This window comes from Chionomys nivalis, chromosome 7 (assembly GCF_950005125.1).
Source record: "Chionomys nivalis chromosome 7, mChiNiv1.1, whole genome shotgun sequence".
Taxonomy (NCBI): Eukaryota; Metazoa; Chordata; class Mammalia; order Rodentia; family Cricetidae; genus Chionomys; species Chionomys nivalis.
In genome coordinates, this window is record NC_080092.1 from 64,859,051 (window position 1) to 64,871,467 (window position 12,417).

The 12,417-nt window shown below is 38.8% G+C and overlaps 1 protein-coding gene across 6 annotated transcripts in view; it reads left to right on the plus strand.

The window, feature by feature from the left end:
• Window positions 1-12,417, plus strand: part of Acaca (acetyl-CoA carboxylase alpha) — a 280,231-nt gene that overhangs the window by 62,621 nt on the left and 205,193 nt on the right. For 3 of the 6 annotated variants that reach the window (XM_057774468.1, XM_057774469.1, XM_057774473.1), the window contains exons 2-3: window positions 2,697-2,743; window positions 6,930-7,182. In XM_057774468.1, coding sequence (XP_057630451.1) covers window positions 2,697-2,743; window positions 6,930-7,182 — 300 coding nt within the window. The remainder of the gene's footprint in view (window positions 1-2,696; window positions 2,744-6,929; window positions 7,183-12,417) is intronic. The other 3 variants (XM_057774470.1, XM_057774472.1, XM_057774471.1) reach the window with 1 other exon arrangement.

The window sequence follows — 12,417 nt, forward strand, 5'->3', positions numbered from 1 at the left end:
TTGCTGCAGACATTTTTCAGAGTTTACCCCTCCCAGCCCCATATTGTTTTCCTGTGGGGTAGCTAGATCATGATATTGCATTGCATTTGGTGGTTGTGTTCTTTACCTTCTGATCTGTGAACGTTTTTAGCCTTTCCAAATGACTTTCTAGTTCTGAAGACTGGTCAGTATTTATATTATAGACTCTTCCTCAATTCAAATTTGTCTAGTATTTTCTCAGGCTTAGACTAGGTTAGACTAGGTGACTCGGGGTGGGAGTGGGGGATAACCACAGAAATGAAACTGAGCCCTTCTACCTTTTTCTTCCTTCCCCGTAGTTATAGTTTGTTTTTCATAATTTTTGGTTATGTGTTTTGTTTTGTTTTTACAAGTAGTTACTTATTCTTGCTTCTTTCATCTGGATACTTTCTTAGACATCTGGTAATACTTAATTGCCTACTTATATTTAAGAGAGTGGGTTGAAGAGGTCATTAGAGCTTCCGACAATGTGAGTGGGCCTTACTGACTGTTAGCTGCATCGCAGGATGCTCTGGGTTGGAAACTAGGTACCTCAGTGTTACTAGCTTAAGGCCCCTGCTAGTAATTATCTAACACTCCCTCCTACCCCAGTGCTTTGGCTCTTTATATTCTGCAAAACATCTTGTGAGGTCTTAATATATGTATTAATTTATCCAACTTCAGCATGGTAAGAGTACCTTTTACTCTTGTTGGTATCCCCCAGCCTGGAAACTGTTTGACTCTTTCTGGAAAATTAGCCTTTTATCAGGCTGGTAACTGGCTTCACTAGTTGCAGAGAAATCATATAATCTGAAGCTTCTGAAACAGAATTTCAACCAGTCCTTCTTTCTTTTTTTAGTTCTTTTGTGTGCACAGGTGAAATGTTTTGAGATTATGTAAGGATTTCTGCTTAGTGGACTTAATCTAGTTACTTAGTACTTCCCTGCTTTTCAAGAAAATATCAGGGTGTCTGTAGCTACTTTACCAACAACTAAATTCTGTAATTTCTTTGTGTGTGTGTGTGTTCCAGCATATGTGGAAATCAACTTTCAGTAGTTCTTGTAACACATGGGTCCCAAGGATAAAACTCAGGTCTTCAGACTTGGTGGCAAGTACATTTTACTGAGCTATCTAGTTAGCTTCCTATCAACAAGTAAATCTTATTTTTTCTTTCCTTTTTTTTTCTTAAAGAATATTAATTTATTGGCAGGATGTGTGTTTGCAAACCATAGCATGCCTGTAGAGGTCAGAGAACAACTTGCTATATGAAAACTGAGGTTGCCAGACTTGGTACAAGCACTTTTACATGCTGAACCATCCCTTTTATGTTTTAGAAAAGATCTCCTGCAGCCCCGGCTGATCTAGAAATGACCATTCTTCTACCTCAGCCTTCCAGACACTAGTATTATCAACTGAATTTAAAATTAAGATATCTAGGGTAGGGTGAAGATTATCAAAGCCTGAGCACTGGCTGCTCTTCCAGAGGTCCTGAGTTCAATTCCCAGCAACCACATGGTGACTCATAACCATCTATAATGAGATCTGGTGCCCTCTTCTGGCATGCAACTATACATGCAGGCAAATACTATATACATAATACATAAATCTAAAAACAAAAACAAAAAACTGGGCCTAGAGAAATGACTCAGTGGTTAAGAGCACAACTGCTCTTTCAGAGGACCCTGGTTCTATTTCTATCACCCACGCGATGGTTCATAATGATCTTGCAACTCTAGTTGCAGGGAATCCAATGCCCTCTTCTGGCTTCCATGGGTACCAGGCATACAAGCAGTGTACATCTGTATGTATAGGAAAAACAATCATACACATAAAGTAAAAATAAAGGTAATTCAGATACTTTTATCCCCTCCAACTATAGATCTGATTTAAGAGATTTGGATTGGAATTAACACATGGGTACTTTAGAAGTTTTTTTAATTATTATTTTATTCTTTTTATTTATTTATTTTTAAGACAAGGTTTCATGTCACTCAGATGGGTCTGGATCTTTCTGTGTTGCAAAGGGTTACTGAACTTCTGATCCTTCTTCCACTGCCTTTCAAATGCTAGGATTGCAGGCATAGGGCAGAGGTTATGACCGCACATGTGTAGTTTTGCAAAGTTCCTAGGTATTTTTTATACATAATCAAAATGTAGAATTTCTTCCCTGATATTTTTAAGTTGTTAACTTAGAAGTAATTCTATTATTTGGGAAATAGAGACTTTTTTAGACCTTTAGAATTTTGGGATTTAGTATAATGGAATGTTGTCCTCGCCTTGGTTTCTAGTCTTTGACCATTTGGAAACATTCTCAACCTGAATTTTAGAGAATCAAGATATTTTCTCTCTAGTGCCTCGTTTTAAATAAAATATTAGAAATAATAAGTGTAATGCATTTATTTTTAGTATAGGGTGTCTTTTTTTCAGAAAAACTATTTTATGAAATAGTAAGCTTGAACTGTTGTTTAATATATTTAGAAATAATACAAGTTTCTAAATAAGAAATGTTTTTGTTTTATGTAACTAATAAATTACTGAACTTTATGCTTCAAGTTAAGTAATATTTACAAGAAAACATGATATTTTGAATTTTACTATTTTTGTACTATGCTGAATTAAACTGGAATTGACAAAAATTTGGGATTAAAAAAGCAAACAGAAAAACGCAACCTTCAAATCTCCCTTTTCTCTTTGTTTAGTTCCTTTTGGAGGTGGATATCTGCTGAGACAATAAGAATTATAAGAGGTCAGTTTCAAATAATTTATGTTTACAATGTAGTAAAACTTTTCATGTGCTAAGATGTTCAACTGTGGGGTTCTGTTGTCTTCCGTGTAGAATATTGGCAAGTGAACAAGGAGTCTGACCATGGTGATGACCCACTACTTTCTCTAATTTAGGACTAGAATCAATGGAAATGGGACAGGCTATGGTAGCTTCTAGAGTGTCTGGATGGCTACTCAGTGATTTTCCAGGCATGACCTCCCTTTTGGTGGTGTGCATGCTTGTGCTGGGAGCAGTGTTCCATACAGGTGCTTGTGCTGGGCAGGCAGCAGGCTGTTAAACGCTGAGCTGCTTCCAGTCTATGCAGCCCTCAGAAAAGGCCATCTGGCACAGGCAGCTAGGAGAGGATAGCTTGAAAATGGCTGTGTTGAGCCTCTTGTTCATCAGCCCAGGGGCCCTATTTTATTAACAATGGCCTTCTTCCATAATTTCAAAGAATCGTTACTTGTTCATGAATTCTATTTTTGTGACCATCAAATTTCAGTCAGATTATACATTAGAGTGTACCTATGTGTGCCTTAGTTCCCTTGTGAAGGCAGGTGTGGTGGTGTACACCTGTACTCCCAGCTGTTGGGAGGAAGAGGCAAGGCAAAGCAATCTTGGCTATAGAAGTTTGGGGTTAGCCTAGCTATGAGATGCTGTCTCTTCCTTGCCTTCTCTCAAAAAATTTTATTTTCCGTTGCTGTATCTTAATATTCTTTAAAGTGGTCAGTATATTTGAATTCCCCTTTTTATTTTCCTGTTACTCCCTAACTCCTTTTTTTCTTCTAATGATTTGGTTTTCTTTTAGATTGAACTCCATACAATTTGGAGACTTAAAATAAAAAGGAGAAATAAATATAATATTGCAATGTAAATGTGTAGTAAACTTAGGCATTTTTTTTCCATTGCTGGGGCTTGAAACTGGGCTTTCTGTGTGTTAGGCAAGTACTTTACCACTGAGTTACTCCTCTAACCTAGAACTTTTATGTTTGATTTTTGTTTTGTTATTTTAATGTACAAATAATGGGTTTTCTTTTGACATTTATCATATATACACGTATGTCGTTGTATATTGCTCATGCTCACTCTTGCACTCCCCTTTCCATCTCTTGAACTGCTCTTTCCAGTCCCACTTTCCATCTTTATTGTCCCCCTTTCCCACCTCAAATACTCATTTTCTATTTACATGTCATATCTGCATGTATATACACACACAGATATGTTTAAGCCAGGATTCTACATAGCAGAAAAAGTGATATTTTGTCTTGTTTCCCTCATGTTATCCTGTCTTGTTCTTCTCTACCCCTTCCCTTTCTACTTCTTCTTCCCTCCTCATTGCCTCACTTCTATATTTATTTATTTATTGCAAGTTTCAAAAATAAAAGTTAGTTTAAAGTATTCTTCAGCTCTCTTCCAAAATGTTCACAGATTTTGTTTGTTTGTTTGTTTGTTTGTTTGGTTTTTCAAGACAGGGTTTCTCTGTGGTTTTGGAGCCTGTCCTGGAACTAGCTCTTGTAGACCAGGCTGGTCTCGAACTCACAGAGATCCGCCTGCCTCTGCCTCCCGAGTGCTGGGATTAAAGGCGTGCGCCACCACCGCCCGGCTTTGTTTGTTTGTTTTTATTTCCCTCTGTATATTTTGTATTCCTGGCAATTTGTTATTGTTGTTTTCCTCATGAAGCACAGTGGTTTTTAAGGTTTAGGTTGTGTTAAAATACATTATTATACCTCAGCCTAGAGCTTCTAAAGCAATTGGTCTAGGATAGGCACAGGCATTCTCACTCTTACAAGTTTCCTAATAAGCAGCTTCAGAGCCAGGACTCACAATCTGAGAATCTTACTATCCTAGCATTTGAAAATACAATTTTGTCTCTAAACAGATTAACTCTGACTTACAGATCATACCAAAAGAATGGCAAATGTGTAATTTTAACATACTCATTGGTTTTCCCAAACATTTAAAAAAACTTTTGGTGGCAGAGGCAGATGATAATCCTAGTGATTCAGGAGGCTGAGTCAGTAGGATCACTTTTCAAAGCCTGCCTGCTTCAAAGAGCAAATTCAAGGTCAGCCTGAACAACTTGTTGTGACTCTATCTCAAAACAAACAAACAAAGTTAGAAGAGGGCTGAAGGTGTTGCTCAGTGATAGAGCACTTGTCTTACAGCTGAAGCCTAGGTTTAATCCTCAGAACCATTACCACCCCCTACCAAAACATGGACATTCTTGTCTGATATGATCAAACACTGCTCTCCACACACTTTTGTACCTGACAGTGCTTATAGCATATACAATTTATTAATAAATGCATTGTTTTCTAATAGTACCATATCTTGGAACACCTTAAAATTAGGATTGACAATCATTTTCTGAATTAAAGTGATTGCTAAACCACAAATTGTTTAGTACCAAGTTGATGTATAGATTTACAGCCAGCCCTGGTTCTCCTGGAACTTGCTTTGTAGACCAGGCTGTCCTCAAACTCACAGAAATCCATCCTCCTGCCTCTGCCTCCTGAGTGCTGCAATTAAAGGCATATGCCACCATCCTTGACTGATTTAATCAATATGTATATAATATATATTATATATAATCAACACACACACACATATATATGATTTATTTAATATGTATACAGTGTTCTGTCTGCATGTATCCCTGCAGATCAGAAGAGGTCACTATATCTCATTACAGATGATTGTGAGCCACCATGTGGATCTTGGGAATTGAACTCAGGACCTCTGGGAGACCAGCTAGTGCTCTTAACTACCGAGCCATCTCTCCAGCCCTTAAATAAATATTTGAAGGGACAGAATACTTTTTAACTTAGTTTGGTGTTGTTGTTGTTTTTTTTGTTATGGGACTTTGAACTGGTAATTATATTTTGGTTATGTCTGCTAGCAGTTGACAGTAGGTAATCTTGACTAGTAAGGTCCAGTATCTAGAAAAATGGTGTTTGTGATGATGCATCAGCTACCTTGAATATAGATTTAAAATTTGTTGGTAGATTCATTTTTTCTACCAATTCTGTGTACAGAATTGAACAACAAACATAATATTTGGGATAGATTTTCGTTTTGTTTTGTTATTAGAAACAGGGTTTCTCTGTAGCTTTGGAGCCTGTCCTGGAACTTGCTCTGTAGATCAGGCTGTCCTCGAACTCACAGAGATCTCCCTGTCTCTACCTCCTGAGTGCTGGAATTAAAGGCATGTGCTACCATTACCCAGCTTTGGAGGCAGATTTTTAAAATACACAGTTAAAAAAAAAAAAAAAAAAACGAGGCCAGGCGGTGGTGACGCACGCCTTTAATCCCAGCACTCGGGAGGCAGAGGCAGGCGGATCTCTGTGAGTTCGAAGCCAGCCTGGTCTACAAGAGCTAGTTCCAGGACAGGCTCCAAAGCCACAGAGAAACCCTGTCTCGAAAAACCAAAAAAAACAAAAACAAAAACAAAAAACGACGCCCATGAAAACACAGGTTTTTCTGTTTATTGTTTTACTTTAAATGTGTGTACTTAATAAAATTCATAATGTTTCATTATATGGTGTTTGGAATCAGGTGATAATTATGTAGTTTGAACACTGAGTTTCAACAAGTGCCATTCACCTAAACTCTTAGCCCCCACTACCCACAGTGCTACAAATGAGTCATAGTTTCACCACAGCTTTTCTTTTCTTTTCTTTTTTTTTTTTGGTTTTTCGAGACAGGGTTTCTCTGTGGCTTTGGAGCCTGTCCTGGAACTAGCTCTTGTAGACCAGGCTGGTCTCGAACTCACAGAGATCCGCCTGCCTCTGCCTCCCGAGTGCTGGGATTAAAGGCGTGCGCCACCACCGCCAGGCACCACAGCTTTTCTTACACTGCAGGGTTCCCATCCATCATAGCTGTCCCTTCAGTATCACTGAATTAGTGGAGAGATGGAGAATGGTTTATAGTGTGTGAGAAATGTTTCTCTGAGGAAAAGAAAACCTCCAATTTATAGATAGAGTTACCATGATCTTTCTCTTCCTCCCTTGGAGGAAATAAAAGTGCTGGAATAGACTAGCTAAGGAAGCCAGTTCTCAGACTCAGTCTTGTTTCTGAGGGCCACTTGTGGTTTATGGCTTATTCTCTTGAGTGTCCTCACCTGTATGTTGTTGCCTATAGCTTGCTTTTCTCTTCATTTTCCCCGCAGCTGTGAGAGCTTATTTTCAAAGAATAATGGATGAACCATCTCCGTTGACCAAAGCTCTAGAGCTGAACCAGCATTCCCGTTTCATAATTGGGTCTGTGTCTGAAGACAACTCGGAAGATGAGATCAGTAACCTGGTGAAGCTGGACCTACTAGAGGAGAAAGAAGGCTCTCTGTCACCAGCTTCTGTCAGCTCAGATACGCTTTCCGACTTGGGGATCTCTGCTTTACAGGATGGTTTGGCCTTTCACATGAGGTGAGAAGAGCTGCATCATGGGTAATGTGTTTGCTATCTTGTTATTTTCACTCTCATGTTCTGAAAAAATAACTTCACCTACATTCAGTGGGCCCATTTCCCATGAATAGGAAATTCTGCACTTTGGGGAGTATCTTTTCCTACATGTTCCTCTTAGCTTTTTCCCCATCCTTTCTGCATACTAGCTCCTTCAGTATGACCCAGTGAATAAAAGTTAGGTGGAGGAATTCCTGTAGTACTTTAACAATGTTGTAACTTTCATTGATTGATAGGAATTTTGCAGATTTGGCCAAATTTGTAGTCATTTTCCCCTCTTTGCGCCCCCCCCCATCAGTGCTAGAGATTTAGCCCACGGCCTTACATATGATAGGTAAACACTCTACCACTGATCTATATTCTTAGCCTTTGTGGGTTTTGTTGCTTATGTTTTGAGATGGGGTTCTATTACTCCTGGTTGGACTGGAACTTCTTATATAGAGCAGGCTGGCCTGGAGCCTGTTGAGACCTTCCTGCTTTTGCTTCCTGAGTGCTGGGATTGTACACAGTGCCTATGGACACTTTGTCTTTTTTATTTGCTTTTTGAAACAGGGTCTATTATTTTTCTTTTCTTTTTCTTTTTTCTTTCTTTCTTTCTTTCTTTCTTTCTTTCTTTCTTTCTTTCTTTCTTTCTTTCTTTCTTTCTTTTGAGACAGGGTTTCTTTGTGTAACAGTCTTGGCTGTACTGGAATTTGCTTTTTAGACCAGGGGAGCCTCAAACTCATGAGATCCACCTGCCTCTGCCTCCCAAGGGCCGAGATTAAAGGTGTGCACCACCACCACCCTGCTTGAAACAGGGTCTAATGGAGCTCCAAATTCTCTTGAATTCTTGATCTTCCTGACTCCACTTTCTAAGTACAAGTTTTACAGGTATGTGTCAGCTTACTCATGCTAAAGTAACTGTTTTTTGTTTTGTTCTGGGACAGGGTCTTAGATGTAACTCAGGCTGGCCTCAAGCTCATTATGTAGCCCAGGCTGACCTTAAGTTTCTAATTTTACTGCCTTGGTCTTTGGAGTGCTAGAGTTACTGGAGTGCTGGGGTACTGGTATGAGCAACCATGCCCTTTGATTGATGGTTGATTAGATAACTAGTTTAGTCATTTGCTTTTTCAGTTCTTAGGTTTAAAGAGTTTGAGAAATCACACACACATACACACATAGAGTAAAACAAATAAAATGCTATCCAGGTGATTCTAATGTATACTGAGGGTAAATATTATAGTTTTAACTAAGATTAAACAAACACAGGGTAGGCACTGCTACTGTTATTACCTTAATATTAATGGGTCATAAAATAATTAGGCTCCTTTTTGTATATTAAGATATTGATTCTAGCTGGGCAGTGGTGGCACTTGGGAGGCAGAGGCAGGCGGATCTCTGTGAGTTTGAGGCCAACTTGGTCTACAAGATCTAGTTCCAGGATAGGCTACGCAGAGAAACACTGTCTTTAAAATCCCCCACAGCCCCCGCCAAAAAAACTCCTGATTCTATAGTAAAGTTTCATACTGATAACTTTACTATGGTTCTGGTAATTCTTTGTTGTAACCATGGGGCTCAGAATCCTAGCTTCTGTAAGATGAAGCAGTTAGTGTATATTAATAATCACTCCCATTTAAGCTATAAGAAGGTCAGAGGAGTAAAGCAACTTAGATATACTTTACTTCATGATTCCTGGGACTTGCAGTGAAACAGATAACTTACCTAAAGTTTTAGTGCTTTTTAAAATATATTTGTCAAGACAGAATCTCTTATTCCCTAGGCCGACTTGGGCTTGTTCTGACTTAGCTTCCTGATTGCTCTGATTACAGGCACCTTGCCTGACTAGCTGAATGCTTTTGTTGTAGGATGAGGGGAAATAGCTTGGTTAAGGTTGAGAATTCAAACTCAAATGTTCTAGTTGCATTTTGTAATTGTTTTACTCTGTTCACCGGACCTTACAACCTTTTTCTTTTTTGTAAGTATTTCTGATAGTTTTGTAAGTATTTCTGATAAAGTTATTTTTCTTGAGTTAGTGAACCAAGTATTATATCTAACTTTAGATCAAAAAGAAGAATAGCATCAGGGGCTAGAAACTAGGACTTTACTCAAACATGTTTTGCTACTTTATGATTTACTTAGGTTGACCCTTAGGTTAGTACTGGTTTGGAAGTGTGTGGGAGTTGTCATGCTGAGACTACTCACATTTGGAGGACAGAGGACTGGTGGTACTAAAACTTTAGCAATAGGACTGGAGGAGGTGGTGCACGCCTTTAATCCCAGTGCTTAGGAGTCAGAGCAGGCAATTCTCTGTGAATTTGAGGCTATTCTGGTCTACAGAGTGAGTTCTAGAACATCCAAGGCTACGTAGAAACACTCTGTCTCAACACCACCATCATCACTGCTTTTATAATGTAGTATACCATCCCATATAACCAAGAATTAGTCTCAAAATGTCATAGTTCCCTACTGAGAAAGATTAGGTTAGTGCTAAAAAATCTTTGAAGTCACACTGATCTTTGAGAAGTTTTGACTAATTTAATTTTATGTGAAACATGAGTTATTGAATTAGGACTTTGAGTTTGGCAATGGTGCAATCAGTGCTATTACAGGAAACTCAGCTGATGATATCCTGAGGCATTATGTAGGTGCCAAGCCATTCCCAAGACCCTGGCTGTCAGGCAGAGGCAGTGTGGTCAGGGGCATGACTGCAATGTCTTGGGTGCCTCAATGTTGCCAGAACTCTCACGGTTGTTGCTCATGGCAGGAGTGTGATCAGCAGATGGAAGAGAAGGGTTGCCAGTTTCCACTGACTACTCAGCTAATGTTCCAAATAAAACAAGATCTCTTCCTTGATCCATTTCACCTGTGGATACGACAGTATCTTTGGGAATAATTTAAATTGTTTTGTTTGATAGGAAGACTTCTATGATATCTGTAGCTAATTAAATTGTATGTGACCATTGGCAATCCATAATTTTTCCTTGAACTCATTTCCTCTCTAAAAAATGAAGATGATGATTCAGTCACTGCTTTCACTCTTTGAATACTAAGTATAAACCTGTTGAATTTATTAGCAGCTCCTAGAATGAGTAGCCTGATCTTTCACACATGATAGTGGTTACGGGAACAGGCTCATTCCTCACAAGTGTTAAGTAGGGCCATCTGAAACAAAGTGAAATAATTGCTGTGATTTTGATTCTGGGTGCTAATTAGTGGTCTGATGGGTAAGCAGGACTAGAAAAATAGACTTTTCTAGGGATGGAGAAGACATGCATCATGTTTTTCCAGAGTCACTGAAAGATTGGATAAATCACTTTCTAAGCTTTATCACCCACATATTTGAAAATAAGGGCTTAAGAAATAGTTACAGCTTGTTGGGAACAGGCAAATCTCATTGAAGAACTGCTTAGACTTTTTACTGTTAGATAAGATCTACCTGGGCTTATCAGCTAGAGTTAGGATATGTCTCTGAAAGTCATTAATTAATTGAACATTTTAGAAGACTGTTAAAAGACTTAATGTGTACATCTTAATTTTGGCAACTTGTATGTGATTTGGTGACATCTAATAGAATTGTCTTACTTGTTTTAGTTTTGGTAGTTTCTCGGATGCCACTTAGGGTCAGATGGTCCTGCATACTTAAAATGCACAAAAGGATGTTAGCCCATGCTGTTAGTCAAACAAGATTGTAAACAGTTCTGCCAACTAGTATACTGAATTCCTGGCTAAAGTCCAAGGAGAAGCAAACTATTTCCCATATTTTGGTGTTTAACCTCTTAGGATACTGTGATTTTTTTTTTTTTTTTTGGAGACAGGGTTTCTCTGTATCTTTGGAACCTGTCTCAAAAACTAGCTTTTATAGACCAGAATGACCTTGAAGTCACAGAGATCCACCTGCCTCTGCCTCTGCCTCCTGAGTGCTGGAATTAAAGGTGTGTGTCACCACCGCCCGGCTTGATACTATGATTCTTAAACCTACGTCATGCTTATATTTGAAACTTCATCTCATTTTTCTCATAAACACCTTACAATAATGTGGTCAAAGTACTGAGTGGTCAGCTTAAGGACTTTGTTATCATCTGAGTGCACATGAATTGAATGTAAAATATACCATAGCTTGGGTTCAAGGACAAAGTCTTGAAAGAGAATTATATTCCTGCCTCTCATCTTCTGAAAACTGAAAATTAAGTAATGTATGTTTGCCTGTAAGATGTTTGACTCGTCAGAAGAATCTAGAGAATGTTAAAGCTCTCTCTCTCTCCTTTTTTAATTTGTTCGTTTGTTTTTTCAAGACAGGGTTTCTCTATGTAGCAGCTCTAACTGTCTTGGAACTTGCTTTATAGACCAGGCTGGCCTTAACTCACAGAGATCTCCTGCCTCTGCCTCCTGAGTGCTAGGAATTGAGACATGACCCACCACTGCCCGACAAAGCTCTTTTGTAGTTAGAAATTACCTGTAGTTTCTCCTGTGACACCAGACAGACAGTGTATGAGTAAGTTTGGAATTGGTTGTCAGATAACTTTTTTTTTTTTTTTTTTTTTTTTTTGGTTTTTCGAGACAAGGTTTCTCTGTGGTTTTGGAGCCTGTCCTGGAACTAGCTCTTGTAGACCAGGCTGGTCTCGAACTCACAGAGATCCACCTGCCTCTGCCTCCCGAGTGCTGGGATTAAAGGCGTGCGCCACCACCGCCCGGCGTCAGATAACTTTTTTCACTGTTGTTAACTTAAAAAAAAAAACCAAACCCATATGGAGTTCTGTGCATGTATTGTCTCTAGGACATAATGATGTTAAGGAAAGGTTCATAGAGAATCTGGTATTGGCATTGAGTGATGGGGCCTGTTTTTTTTTTTTTTGCTGGTATAGCTGTTCTGTTTTTCACGTTACCTTTTTTATGTATTAGTGCTTGGGATTGAACCCAGGGCCTCATGTTTATTTAGTTCTGTTATTGAGCTGGACTGCCCGTCCCTTAATAACACTCAGTCATGTTTTCTAGGTGACTGATTAGAAAAATAATGGTAATAATAGATAGCATTCATAAAGTGCTTTAGTGTATGCCAGACACTGCTCTGTTTTGTGTAGGGGGTCACACTTAATCTTTAGCACAACCTGTGAGGCAGGTGTTGTATTTTCATTCCCACAGTATACATGTGGGGAACTAGGATATAATATGTGTAAGATCGCTTGACTGAATATGGAAACTACTGCGAGTCCTGTCAGCTAT